This window comes from Mastigoproctus giganteus, chromosome 3 (genome assembly GCF_048544385.1).
Source record: "Mastigoproctus giganteus isolate SK-2022 chromosome 3, ASM4854438v1, whole genome shotgun sequence".
Lineage (NCBI taxonomy): Eukaryota > Metazoa > Arthropoda > Arachnida > Uropygi > Thelyphonidae > Mastigoproctus > Mastigoproctus giganteus.
Genome location: NC_143577.1, coordinates 30328409 through 30343989, shown reverse-complemented (window position 1 = coordinate 30343989; position 15581 = coordinate 30328409). Strand labels below are relative to the sequence as shown.

The window sequence follows — 15581 nt, the reverse complement described above, 5'->3', positions numbered from 1 at the left end:
ATCCCGTCTCTACATAAAGGGTTCCTTCTACCTACAAGTGCAGGCCAAGCTGATAAAAATTTCCTCCTAAAAGCTTTGCAGAGTCCTTCAAGTCTTGATTTAATCCATAAGGTTTTCAGTGTATAATCCCTCCTATCGTGTCTGGGCAGAATTGCAGACACATAGACATTGTGACCTAACTCGCAGCATTTCTTCAGTATTATCCTATATTTGTCTAACAAATCATTAGATCATGTGCACTTAATATAATTAGTCCCCACATGAATAATAATATTCTCTTTATCCCTCCTTAAAATCTGACAATCTGTTCATGACATCATTAAATTTTGTTCCCAGCAGACATACCCTGGTTCTAGTTCACTTATCCTTATTACAAAAAATATTTCCCTGAAAATGGAGTCTCCCAATAGAACTAAGTTCTTTTGAACCAGAGCAGTTTGCACTTGGTTATGCCCCCCCCGACCTCATGTGTGTAGCAAGAATCCCATCAGCACTGAGTGTGCTCAATCCATTCAAAGCCTTAAAGATGTCAATCAGACTGTTTCACAGGTGCCTAGTCTCCAGATGCTGCAATTTGCAGAACTTAAGCCTTTCTTGTTAAGGGCACCCCTTTGTTTCCCTCACCAATTTTGCTGCCCTTTTCTGTATCCACTCCAAAATCTCTACATCTTTCCTAAAATGAGGCCCTCCACACCTATATGCAGTACTCAAGATGTGGCCTGACCAATTCCTTATACAGTGGAATAATCACCTCCCTAGCAAAATTCTTGCATATCATTGACAAAATCCCATTTTCTGCCTGTAGTATGTCTACACGGCTCATAGAACTTCATATCTGACTGCACAATTACCCCCAGGTCTTTGAATTTTCCATTTTCCACTACTCAGTATGTTAATCTGGGTTTACTGCTACGCATATGCAGTACTTTGTATTTTTCAATGTTAAACCAATCAGTCATGTATATCTAGCTATGTATGTATGTACATATACATACATACACCTCTTGAAAACTTATTAAAACTAAGTAAACTCTCGGGTCACTTAATTCTTACAATTATAAGCTCAGCTTCTGAATGAGAGAGGTTTTTTGCTGGTTGAGACAAATGCTTTTTTTTGTTAAACCTCTGGCATATTATCAACATAACTTATTACTGTATACCTTTTATCCTTCTCCTACAAGTATACAATAAACAATATATGTAAACATTCCTTTCACTGTTACATAAACAGGATGCTTGTGGAGCTGTAAATAATTTTTACTAAAAATTCATATAGAGTAAAACTCAGCATCTCTAGTTTTATACAAATTTTGCATCTTAATCAGTTTACTAAGGAGAACACATGACTACAGAAGCAGCACACTGCTACATTGCATTTGAACAAAGCTAGGGTTATAATTTTGCTTGTAGGAGATCACAGTTATGATAGTCAATGAAAAAAAAAATAGAGTAAAAATAGTAATAAGATATTACTTTAGTCAGGAATTTTGGGAAGCCATACTTTCTAGCTTTCTTAGTGGCAAAAGAATGTGAAATAAAGATTAGATTTCACATTGCTTCCAAGGCCCTTTGCATCCAGAAAGAGAGGAGATGCACATAAGACATCCAGACTGTGGTTGGTCAAGTCAGTCCTGTTGTGGGAATCGGGTGACTTGGAAATGTGCACCAGTTGGTGGGTAACACCCGTTGGCTGCTTTTATGCTAGCAGCAACTCTCTGTGAGCTTCAGAGGCCCCAATGGATATATGGGGACAACAGCAAAAAATCTGTCAGAATTGTGCATGCTGTACAGACCAAGAGCTGCTGCTGCTGTGTGACTAGAGTTGGCAAATCTCACAGTGGGTTACCTGATATCATAGAGGAGGATGAGCTGGGAAAATAGTTAATCTTCTCTTATTTCTATTTATTTTGAATCCTAGGCCTCTATACAGCCCTTGCTTCGTTTAACAATTGTGCTTCAACAGACAAATCCAAGGATCCCACATATTGAATGCTACAACTGAAGAAAAGAATTTAAAGAAGCATGGACTATGCGAGAGAAATTTACATTTCCAGATCATCTTCCTCCCACAACAGGCACATACCCAGCCAACTACAGTCCAGGCCTCAGACATGCATCTCTTCTCTCCAGAAACAAATGATCATGGCAGCATGTGGACACCACATAAACTCTTTTAGCCTCTCTATTTCATATTTATTCTTTGTCACCAACAAAGAGCTAGAGGATTTGCTTTCAATGTATGGCCTTCCCAGATTCTAATCTAAATCATTATTTTGTTTATTTTTTATCTTTCTTTTTACTTCAAATTCTAATTTTGATCTTTTATTGGTAATTATAACTACAAACACCTAAGAGAAGTTACTGAGTTATAAAAAAGTAAATCTGTTCAATTGTAATGCAGCATTCTTCATTAATCTAAAATATACCAGTATGACATCCCATTCAACATTTACATCAGAGGATGAATGTAGAACATATAACTACCCACATTATTACTGCAACGAATATGAATGTAAGAGAACTTATTTTCTCTATCTCTAGAGACTTCCTTACCAAAAACACACTTCAGCTTGGAAAAGTAATCAAAAAAAAAAAAAAAAAAGAATCGATGAGAACTTCAAAGATTATTTCACTCAAGGCCTCACACCCAGCTTAGCATAATAATGATTATTATGAATTCAAATTTTAAAATAGTATACCATCATTGGTACGCTATTTTAAATTTTAGAAGTTTCACACATTCGAAATTCTGCGATATTTAGCTGCATAATTTCTGAATGTCTAGTGTTGAAAAAGTGTTACACAGAAATTCATAAAAACTTTGATTTGATGATATACCACCAAAAGTGGATAAGTATTAGCATTGGCAATATGTTGCAAGAAAGCAAAGCTTATATAGTACTAGATTAACAAAAAAAAAAAAAAAAAAACATCATTTGCTCATTCCTTCCAATAAGTTAGCTAAATCTTCCTTAAATTTATTCAAACTACATCATTAATTTATTCAAACTACATCATTAATTTATTCAAACTACATCATATCATTAATGGATACTGAAAACAGTAGGGAACCAAAACTAACCCCACTCATCATATTAGTCCATGAAGATGAACTAATTTTAACATTAGAAAAGAACATTTACCATTAATCACAATCCTCTGACTCCTGCCCTGTGGCCACCCTCTAAAGCACCGTAGAATATCACCTGCGATACTAGCATGCTACAAGTAACCTCTCATGAGGGACTGAGTCAAATGCATTGCTAAAATCCAAATAAACAATGCTAAAATTGCTTTCTACATCCAGCTCATGACTGTGTCAAAATAGCTAACCAGGTTAATTAAACATGATTTTTGTTTAACAACCACGTTGTTTATCCTTGAGAATTTCACTTCTATCCCTGTATTGCATTCTTTATCATTACCTCAATGATTTTCCCTAACAATGAAGTCAGGCTGACCAGTTTGTAGCTACCAACTTTGCTCTTAGAACTGCCTTTATGTATTGGAATTCCAAAGGAATCTCTCCTAAATTCAATGATTCCCTCATAATTAACTTTAATGAATGAATGCATTCTCTCATGCCTCCCTCAAAGTTACTGAGTATATGCCATTAACTCCAAGAGCACTACTTGCCTGTAGGCTCAAATGTTTTTCTAATAAACAATATTTTCTAATTTCATTCTGCTCAACCTCACTAGCACAGCCTTGTCTCACTATGAAGTGTCTTTTGTCTGTAAAGATTGATGCAAAGTACCTGTTATGTCCCATTCTTATATATAAGTTGTCAGGTTATATTTATGCTACCATGTCTGGATTCTCCAGTACAAAATAATCATAAAAAAGTCATTTCAGTAATCATCAAGTTCATTTATGTGTTTTTATTTTTAATCAATCAATATCAGTTTATTGCTAGTTCAAACTGTTAACATATTCAAAATGTTAACATACCAGAATAGGTACCTTAGTTTAAGTCTCTCTCTCTCTCTCTCTCTCTCTCTCTCTCTCTCTCTCTCTCTCTCTCTCTCTCTCTCTCTCTCTCTCTCTCTCTCCCTCTCTCTCTTATGTGGCAATAAATCAATTAAAAATTATTTTCCTTTGAAATCTTTGATTAATGAAAAACAGATGCAAATCTTGCTATTTACATAATTATTCAATAAAAATTTACCTGTAATACTTGTTTACGAATTGATTCAATTAGATTATTATCGTAAAGGGACTTCAATAACAAAAATGTATTTCCTCCACCTACAGAAAAATAAAAAATAAAAAGAATTAATATAAATAAACTTTTACTAGTGAAGAAGTTTCAATATAACTACCTTGGGTCCTTTTTTTGTTTTTATGAAAGTCCAACCATGAAAAGTATTAGAACCTATAATATTTAATATAGGTTAGGAAATACTTGTGAAGGAAGGTTGTTCCAAAAAACAGAAATAAAAAGGATAAATGAGGAAAAAGAAAAGTTCGTTCTGTGAGTCTGGAGTTGGATAGTGAATGGATGTTAACTCTCTGGTATGAATTCAGACTGGTTTGAACCAGAGCATGGGAATTACAGGTGCCGATTCAAAAGAACAGAGCCCATGGAAGTATATATACCAGAGATTATCAGAGTATGGAGTGCTCATCCTGGGAAGATGCACTTGTTTTTATTTTTATTTTTTGAAGGGGGGAGCATGTGGCTTTTATGAAGCATTTTTTAATTAAATATGGACAAATCATCCATTAATCCAGGTATGAATCATATTTTATGTAAACCTTTGGGATTAAATGCAATGATGTACTAGCTATACTAGCTTATCCCTACAGAGGGTCATTAAATGTATATATTAATTTATAAAAGTATGTATACTCATAGCTTAATTTAATGTTTATTTGCACTTGTTCTGGAAGGGCAAAAATTTGATGTTTATTTGCACTTGTTCTGTGGGGGGGCAAAATTTATGATATATTTTGAGGGATGCATGAAACATTTTAAAGGAGGTTGCAAGTTTGGAAACCTCTGATTTATACAAAAGGCATACAGTGGAAATTGCATGTCTATGAGTGTGCAAGTAACAGAGACTGTAGGAGATTGGTTGTCAGTTAACTTGACTGCTCTCTTCTGAATGGAGTCTAGAAACTTGAGAGAGGTTTTGGGGGCACCACCACAGAAGTGAGAACAATATACCATGGTAGGACAGATTTGAGATTTATGCAGAGCAATAGTTGTTTAGAAGAAAAGTAATACCAAGTGAAAAATAAAACCCGTTTTTTTTTTTTTTTTTTTTTTATGCAGAGGAAGCAATGTTTGTGATGTGCTTATGCATAAAGGGATTAGAAGTCAGGGTGATTCCTAATAGAGATGTTAATATTTACAACATATACATATGTTTTAAATATTAAATAATAATAAAAAATATATTTGTTTTGTTATATAAATATACAGTAGACTCAATTTTCCGGGATAGATGGTAAAAAAAAACTCAGATAATTGATTTCTCGGTTAATCCAATACAGAAGTCCCCGACATATGTAAGAGATACGTTCCATAACTCGTTTTATGTAACTTGGGAATGACTAATAAAATATTGCTACTATATTATTATTAACAAATCTGAATTCAGCGTGATACTTGTTAATGTTTGACCATTTTCATACATCCTTATTATTTTAATTTTCTGATCCAAATCGATCGCTTTCGTTTACTTGGTAGATTTACTAATACTGCTGTCACTTATTCTCTTAGTCGGCACCATGATAATGGTCAAAATAAAATTTTCTGTAAAGAACTTCACAGGGTTAAAGCGAAAACTCACTGTATCACCCCACACGAGCTCACACTACCATAAAACAATAAAATCAATTTGCACTTTCAGGTTTATTGGGCTTTTCTGTTAGCGCAATCTATTATAAACGGGTAATAAACTCGATCTTACTGCATTTGCGATAATCCCGATAACCGAAATTCTGTGGGTTTTTACGTTATTATGGTGAAGTGTGTGTCCCCTTCACTGAAATCTTCAAAAAAACATAAATAAATTTTAAGAATCTTCTCTTCTTTCCTATTTTTTCCTTGTTACTCTGTATCTCACTTGTGCAATTTGTGCGTGCTGTGGTCGTCGTTATTGATTGTTTACATATTTTTTTGTTTGTTTTAAATTTTACAATCCTAAAAAAAAAAAAAATGAGTGAAAAAAAATTTACCTAAGTCTGAAGTTGTGTAAGTCGGGGACTTACTGTATCGAAAAATGTTCAGCAACCAATGTAAAAAGTATAGTGATAGATAAAAAAACTTACCATGCACTACTCGTGTGTCCAATACAATGCTTCCTTTATTTTTTACGATGTCGATTTTAAATCTAATAGGTTCCCTTTATTTTTATGATGTCACATATGGCTTGATCACCAACATTATAATGGTTCTTTAGAGATTTAATAAACGCATGCAACATTTTCAAACTTTTAAATAATTTCAAGTTTTTGTTTAATTGAAAGCACAACTCTTTTATGTTTACCCATTGTTTTCGTGATTTCTAAACAAAAAAAATATTTATTATAAAAAAATTTCGACATCCCTGACATAAATAACGAAAAAAAAATTTGCCTTTTTGTGGTGCAACAGAACACAACAATTGAAGTGCTGCACTACAACAAACTAAATGTTTGTTCTCTTTTTTTTTTTTTTTTTTTACAACTTGTTGCAAAACATCTGTTTATACCTATTCTTTCTAGTTATTACTTGAATTTTATGATTTCTGGGGTTTTTTTGGTTTTTTTTAATTAGGAGTCTTGAAGTGTCCTGGTAAATCAAGAGTCTGCTGTATTTGTTTATATATGTTACAAACAAATCTGTATACTTATATTTATGCATATTTATGAATGTTATAATAAGAGAATATGAGAAAACAAAATTTTTGGCTGATGCTGCATAAGCTTGCTTTCTTGCATCATATGCTTCTACTAATGTTAAGTACTCTGTACTTCTTAAATATCCTTTAATTTTGTTCTACCTTATTAGATTAACATAGTTATATTTTTTCTATCTGCTCTGAGATTAACTACATGCCAAGCATTTTTCCACATATCCCAAAATTTTTTCAAGATTTTTATTTCGCGTACAGCTTAGCCCTCTTACGCTTTTCCTTATATTCCAATAAGAATATATATTTAGTTTTATCTACCAAATTTTTTACTTTTTTCCTTTTCTGTATCTTCTTGAGGTCTACCATGATATTCAGTCATGGTTCTGTCTTTATGGACTTTCTCTCCATACACCTCTTTTGTAGCATTCACAAAAGTTCTCTGAAATTTTGTCATTCTTCATCTAAAGTAATGTTAGAATCAAGAATGTAAATTTTAACTTTTGAGAAAGTTTTTTTATATTAATGGTTGTTTATAAATCAGAAAGCTTTTTAGTAGTGAAAAGCCTTAGTGAAAGGCTTAAGTTCTGTAACACTTTTTATACCTCTTATTTTTGAAACCATTTAGCATTTTCAACTAGTTATATATAAGAAATTTCAAGTAGTTGTATATATAAGGTCCTTTTCTTGTTTATTAAATTAAGGAAAAGTTGAGTAGATGGACTGAGATGTGGCAATTGAAATTTAACATTGACAAATGCAAAGTGCTGCATATGGGTAGCAGTAACTCCAGAGTAACATACCAACTGTGTGGTACTACACTCAGAGTAGTGGAAAATGAAAAGACCTTAGGATAATTATGCAGTCAGATATGAAGTTTTCTGAGCAGTGCAAAAAAGCTGCAAGAGTAGCTCATGGAGTCTTGTCAATGATACAGGAATTTTGCTAGCAGGCATAAGGAGGTGATTATCCCCTTGTATAAGGCAATGGTCAGGCCACACCTTGAGTACTGCATTCAGGTCTGGAGGCCTCATTTTAGGGAAGATCTCGAGCTGCTGGAACGAGTACAGAGAAGGGAAACGAGATTAGCGAGTGGAACAAAGGGTTGCTGTTACCAAGAAAGGCTTAAGTTCTGTAAATAGCAGCATCTGGAGACTAGGCACCTCTGACTGACATGTATAAGGCCTTGAATGGTTTGAGCAAGCTCAACACTGATGAGATTCTTCCTCTTGCTCAGATTCTGCACCTGAGGAGACTTAAATTCAAATTGAGGAAAGACAGTTGTAGAATAGATGTGCAGAAATTTGCCTTTAGCCAGCAATTGCTTTTGATTGCTGGAACAAACTTCCATCTGTCACTGACAGTTTAAATAAATTCAAGGCTGAACTAGACAAACCTTTGAAGTGAATGGATGGATGGGTGAAACAGGAAGGTTTTTTTTTTTTTTTTTGGCTGATGCTATACAGGGTGTCTCAAAAATACATGGCATAACTTCAGGAATGAGTTCCTCATATGTAGACAATAAAAATATTTTATATCAACATAGTTCTGGAAATGCTTGGTTCCCGAGTTATTAACCGGAATGTCTTACCTCCCACAGGTGATTTCTTTCATCACAAGGTACTGACAGAATCTGGTGGTTTTCCATTCCGACCATGTACTCAAATCAGGAGCAAGCGGTTATGCACTTTATGTACGGTTTGGCAGAGGGCAATGCTCTGGAGGCTCATCATTTGTACCACAAAAGACTCCCAGAATGAAGATGTCCAGACAGGAAAACGTTTGAAGGCATCCATCACCACCTTTGTGTGAATGGGACCTTTACACCTCATGCTGCTGACAGAGAACAACCAAGATCTAAGACACCTGAAGTAGAGGAGGCGATTTTGGATGTTGTGCATGCCACTCCTGGAATCAGCACACAGAGAATAGCAATGCAACTGGCTGTTCAATGTTCGACTATTTGGAAAGTGTTTCGAGAACACCAAATGTATCCTTACCATCTGCAATGGGTACAGGCCTTGTCACCAGCAGATTACCCTGCGCGAGTAATGTTCTGCCAGTGGTTCTTGCAGCAGTGTAGTATAACTCCTCACTTTCCTGCCTTAGTGATATTCACAGATGAAGCACAGTTCACACAAGATGGAATCCAAAACTTTCACAATCAGCATGTATGGGCTGAGGAAAACCCACATGCAATTCTTCCATCATATCACCAACGGCAGTTCAGCCGCAACATAGGCGGGTGTTTTTGGCAATAAGTTATTTGGGCCCCATGTACTTCCAAACAAACTCACAGGGCAGGCATACAGAAACTTTCTGGAAAACACCATGCCTGATTTCTTGGACAACACGCCACTGATCATTCATCAAGAAGCACACTTCGTGCACGATGGCGCTCCCACACATTTCAGCCACCTAGCCCGCAATTACCTGAATCGAAGGTTTCCTGGTTGGTGGATAGGTACAGGTGGACCAACTGCCTGCCTCCACGCTCATCTGATTTAAACCCACTAGATTTCTTCTTGTGGGGCCATTTAAAGTCATTGGTGTATTTGACTCCAGTAGCTGATGTGGAAACTCTACCCAATCGAATTGTGGCAGGTTGTGAGACAATATGAAACATGCCAGGAATTTGGCATTGTCTTCGCGAGTCTATGAGATGTCGATGTGAGGCCTGTATTCAGGCAGAAGGTGGACATTTTGAACAATTACTTAAGGTGATGTGAATAGTTAATAGACAGACCTTCAAAACTCGGAAACCAAGCATTTCCGGAACTATGTTGATATAAAATATTTTTATTGTTTACATATGAGAAACTCATTCCTGAAGTTATGCCATGTATTTTTGAGACACTCTGTATAGCATCAGCCAAAAAAAAAAAAACCTTGCTTGAAAACCTTGCAAGAAAGCTTGCTTTCTTGCATCATATGCCTCTACTAATGCTAATGCTAATTATGCTCAGTCTGTACAAAATTTTGGTTATCTTAGTGCTGAAATAATTTTGAATTTGTAACTAACAGTGTGTTAAATGTGTTAGTTGTCTGACGGCACTCATTTCCCCCATCTCCACTGTAATTAACAGTGTGTGTGGCTTGCACAGAATTGTAGTAGCTTTTAGTATTACTATTATATAAGTTGAATACTATCCACTTCCCATTTAGCAATGGGAAACTACCCTGTAAATTAAACATATCCTAAGAAATCCAATGATGAGCGAGCAAGAGAAGACTGAACAAATTGGAAAAGACAAAGGTGGAGACAGCTCATTAGAGGAAGTGACTAGTCAAGACTGTATTAATGTATGATTACACAAGTTAACAAACAAATCCATAATAAATTGGATTTAGGTTCCAGACAAAGGTCCAGAAAGAATATTCCATGAGAAAATAACTGAATGTGTAAATTTAAAATTTTGTGCTTTCCATATTATAAGTGTAATATGGCAAGTTCAAATAAAATAAAAAAATGATTAGATAATAATAATTATGTGGCAATTGTTATGATGACTTTAGTTAATAAAGGTCTGTACAATAAAAATGTTTGCACATACTGTGTGCAAAATTTAAGAAACTGAGGTAATGAATATGTTATTTAACCAAGTTCCTGTGGGAACAATATTTACTGTCCTGATTATCAAATTGGCAAAAGTTTCATGCAAATAAAAGAGAAATTTAAGCATCAACAAATATGTTCCCATATCATAATTATAATAGCAGAAACTGTAAGCACAACTGTTTTGATAAACAGTTACTTTATTGGTTTTAACTTGAATAAATATAAAAATCACTAAAATTGTCACTAGGTCTAGCTTGCAATGTATGAATTTTAAATATACCTAAAACTACAACAAAAAGTCACTAGAAAAACAAATGTAAAAAATAAAAAAATTATAATACCAGAAAAATCAGCACCATCAGTCTCCAATACAAGTCGGGAATATAATTGACACAAGTTCACAAATCCAGAACAGAGTAAAACTTGGAGTGTAATAAGCTGGGTGGGGGGACAAGCTACCTTTATTAAATTATGTTAATATTTGCATCTTATATAAGCACAAGTTTATGAAATTCTATAAAAACATAAATAGGTTAATAATTTAAGTTACAGTAACTCACCTATAAAAATTCCTTGCGCGGCCAATACAGCTTTCACTGGATCTGAACTCTCATGAATACTATCCACTTCTAAGCCTACATATTGAACAAAATACATATATTTATTCATTTTGATAAGAAAAAATATATTTGTTATACTTTCAAATTATTTATTTTTGGTTCAAAATGATAAAAGTCCACAAAAACATTTAAATAAGACTTGTTCAGATATAATGAAGTCATTAATTAATATTAGCTTTCAAGTATAATCTAAGTTTTTTTTAACTATTAAGGAAAGTAATTTCAAATGTTAAGAATAAATATAATAATTTCGTATAGTAATTTAAAATTTACTTCACTGAAACAGTAATATGTGTATGGTAACAAAATCCCTAGCAGAATTACCAAATTAAGTGGGGAAGGTGACATTTCTGGATTCTCTCAGGAATTGTGTCATTAGAAAAAAGTAAAGGGTAGCAGGGGTTAGTTTTTAATTTTTTACGGCGCATCAGTCATAACCCCAGGGGCTCACATCTGGTAAGTAAGGGCTTAGCACATCCAGGGTCCTGAGCAGGATATCATCATTCTTCTCTTTTTGGTGATTCCCCCCCCCCTCTCTCTCTCTCTCTCTCGGGTAATTCAGCTGGCGTAGCATAAACCTCAGGCTTCCTTGCACCATATGGATGATAATAATAATGCACCAAGTCAAGGAGTGGGGGGGAATTATCAGCTACAAGAATAGACTATTATTTTGATAAAGAGTTATCAGAATGTAAACCATACATATAGTACTATTTCAATAAACTAAACTAAAATTAATTTATATGGCTAAATGTATACGGTGATTTTTATTCATCATACTATTTCTTTTCTTTGTAGTTTTGCCTGCTTCAAATTTTTTATACCGATAACATCATTTGATCATTATTTTGTAGAGAAAGGTTTAGAGATTTGGTTGACAACACTGAATACTCTCCAGATGACATAGAGAAAATGGCAGCACACAGTTGAGTGCAAAAGTGTTTATTGTTAAGAAATATTAGGGAATGGAAATTTAATCATTTTTACTCAAAGAAGATACTGACACTTCAGGGTGCATGATGAACTAACAAACCAAACAATGAAGAGGTTAGTGGATCATTCTGCAAGAACAGGCAGCATTTTAGATGAAAGGAAAGGTCATGCATTCTGTTTGCCACTAAGAATGCCAAAGAAAGTTGCTGAAGCTTAGGAAATCTTGCTGCAATCAAGGAAGAGTTTGCATAAATGCTCACAAAAGATGAGGATATCTTACAGTACAGTAAGGTTTATAGGTTTATCAAAGTGTCTTGTTTGTATATCTTTAAAATATTTAGTTCAACCAGCCAGAGTTGTTCTGAATGAAATTTTTGACAACAGGGTGGCTTCTAACTGCTAACCTGAGGTGTATGGCAAAGGACTGGTATAGCCTCTCATGCTGCCTGGTTTAAACCCAAGTGATTTTCTCTGGAGTTCTCTCAAAGACAGTGTTTCAGAAGAATTCATGAACCATTCCTGTGCGGAAGTAAGCAACTGAAGATGATGAAATTTTTTCTGTGTTAGGGGAAATTTTGGAGCATGTTCTTTGCAACTTCACACTTTGACTGTAATACATTACTGATAAATGTGAAGGCCACATTGAACATGTTATGACATAAATTTCCCAACACTACTAAATATAGTTCATCTCAATTTCTGCTTCTGAAAAATACTTTACATTCATCAGATGAATTAAAATGGTATGATGAATAAAAAATCACAACATATTTCTCATACAAATCTTCAGTAAGTTGTCACATTATGACCTTCTCTCAAAAATTTATAAATAAAAGATTACTTTTATTATTAAAGTGATTAAAGTCAAATTTATGGTTTACAGTATACATTTACATATTATGTATACTGTAAACAAACATGTATACATATATATATATCTTAACCCCGGGGGCTCACATCTGGTGAGTATGGGCTGGATATCATCATTCTTCTCTTTCTTGGTGATGCCTCTCTCTCTCATGCACATGGGGTAACTCGAGAATTTTTTTTTTTTTGGCTGGTGCAGCATAAGCCTCAGGCTTCCTTGTACCATATTGCTAATAATAATAATAATAATATATATTTTGCCAAGCAATAAAAATCTCTCAAAAATTTATAAAAAAAAAGATTACTTTTATTATTAAAGTGATTAAAGTCAAATTTATGGTTTACAGTATACAATACATATTGTGTATACAGGAACTCCCTGACTTACGTAGGGTTGCGTTCCGTGGAACGCTACGTAAGTTGGAATTTCCCTCATACTTGTGCAGCACTCGCAACTGTGCTTGCTGAATTGATTGAATGAAAAAAGAAATGTTCGACAAACATATAAATAGAATTATTTATTGTATTTATTCAATTTTTTATCTCATGCACAGGAAAAATTAAAAGCATGCAATTTAAAAAAAAAATTCAAAATTATAAAATTACAAAAAAAGAGAGGAGACAGGCATAATGTCAGTAAGTTTTAACTCTTGAGCATCATTTCCAGACTTGACATCTTCAGCTGATAAGTACACCGTTGCGGAGGTTGAGAGCTGTGGAAATTTAGAAGGGGTCAGCCGCTCAACCTTATGAAACAACATATTAATGAATGACTGGATGGTGGCTTTTTTCTTTTCACCGTAGATTTCTTTGAGGCAAGCAAGCATATCCTCACCCCTCTGTTAACTTTTAAGAATCGTTTACTGTCAGGATCCATCTTCTCAAGTCTCGCCATTGCTGATGCAATTTCACAAAATGCCATTGCCATCTCTCTGGTGATGAAGTGTCTCGGCTCCTCATCTGATTCATCTTGAGCTTTGTCAGCATTTTCTTCTTTAACTATAACTGCCTGCAAGTCAGTAAGTTCTTCGTTAGCTAATTCCTTCTCTTCTTACACTATTAACTTCTCCACATCTTTGGCATCAACCTCCAACTGAAGTAGCTCTGCAACCTTTACAATCTTATCTGTAACCTCTTCATATGATTCGTCTTTTTCAAATCCTTCGAAGCCTTTTACGTGCCGTGGGCATATTTTCTTCCATGTGCCATTTAAAAAAATTTTAGTAATGGCCTACAACCCCTGGCTTGTAGCCGTGAAGGGTACTGTGTACAGCGTGTGCCTTCTGTATGCAATAAAGAGTTCTTCTTCTTCTAATTGACACCCAGGCTTTATTAACATTTAAGATGGCATGGTAAATATTGTAAGATTTCCAAAAGTCTCTTAACGTAAAATGTTTCTCACCGTCTACTGCAGACAATGCCTAATCAAATATTGTGCATAAATAGTATGCTTTTAAATTCGAAATAACACCCTGATCCATAGGTTAGATGAGTGAAGTCATGTTTGGCAGTAGAAATATGACTCTCATGTTCAAAATGAAATCATCTAGATGTGTAGGATGTCCAGGAGCGTTATCTAATAGAAGCAAAATCTTGAAAGGAACATCGTTGTCTTTACAATATTTTTCAACCTCAGGAATGAAGCAGCATTTAAACCAATAATCAAAGAGAGATATTGTTAGCTATGCTCTCTGGTTCGATCAGAAATGCACAGGTAGGGTGGCTTTATTGATGCCCTTAAATGCACAAGGATTTCCAGAATGGTACACAAGCAGTGGTTTTAATCTGTAATCTCCTGCTGCATTAGCCCCAAGCAAGAGGTGGCCCTATCTTTTGACACCTTGAAACCTGGCATTGTATTTTCCTCTTTGGTGATGTATGTTTGATCCGGCATTTTTTTCCAATACAAAGCAGTCTCGTCAATGTTAAAAATTTGCTGTGTTGAATAGCCGCCTCCATCAATAATTTTTTCCAACACATCACAAAATTTCTCTGCAGCTGCAGAATTGGCACTGGTGACCTCACTGCATACTTTAACATTGTGGAAACCAGCGCAATGCTTTAATCTATTAAACCATCCATTGCTTGCCACGAACTTGGCTTAGGGTTTGCTGCACTTATCCTTAATATTTTAATAAATACTTGTTACTTTTGCTTGAATGATCATTAGAATCAGGGGCACTCACTTCTGAATATGATTTTCCATCCATATTATTAACAGCTTTTCCATCTTCGATATAGCACCTGAATGCTATTTTGTGATCACTGTTGATCCTTTGACATGTTCTTTTATACGTGCACTGTCCTTTAAAATAGTATTCACTGTTGAAACAGCAAGACCTAATCCCTTGCAATAGATGACAAACTTTGTCCTGCTTCATACTTCTTAATCATTTTCATCTTTATTTCTAAATCAATTTTGTTTCATTTCCTGGCACTACCACCAATTGCACTTTCCATTGGTTGCATTCCCTTCATCATTGTAATACATAAATAGGAATGAAAATTTGTTTCTTAAATAATTGAAGGTTTCAGTGATGGGCAAACACATTTCACTATAATACCGTAACTTAAAACACCCACAGAATTCCAGTTATTAGGATTATCACAAATGCAATAGGATCGAGTTTACTACCTGTTTATACAATAGATTGTGCTAACAGAAAAGCCCAATAAACCGGAAAGTGCAAATTGTTTTTTGATCGTGACCTCCATAAACATGCTTTAGAAAAATATCACAAAGGCATTCAAAATTGATTC

General features: G+C 34.6%; 1 protein-coding gene across 3 annotated transcripts in view; it reads right to left on the bottom strand.

Moving 5' to 3' along the window:
* LOC150087839 (alpha-aspartyl dipeptidase) overlaps positions 1-15581 on the bottom strand; it is an 85181-nt gene that overhangs the window by 61274 nt on the left and 8326 nt on the right. For all 3 annotated transcript variants that reach the window (XM_090369230.1, XM_090369228.1, XM_090369229.1), the window contains exons 3-4: positions 10962-11036; positions 4169-4248 (exon numbers count right to left, since the gene is read on the bottom strand). In XM_090369230.1, coding sequence (XP_090225356.1) covers positions 4169-4248; positions 10962-11036 — 155 coding nt within the window. The remainder of the gene's footprint in view (positions 1-4168; positions 4249-10961; positions 11037-15581) is intronic.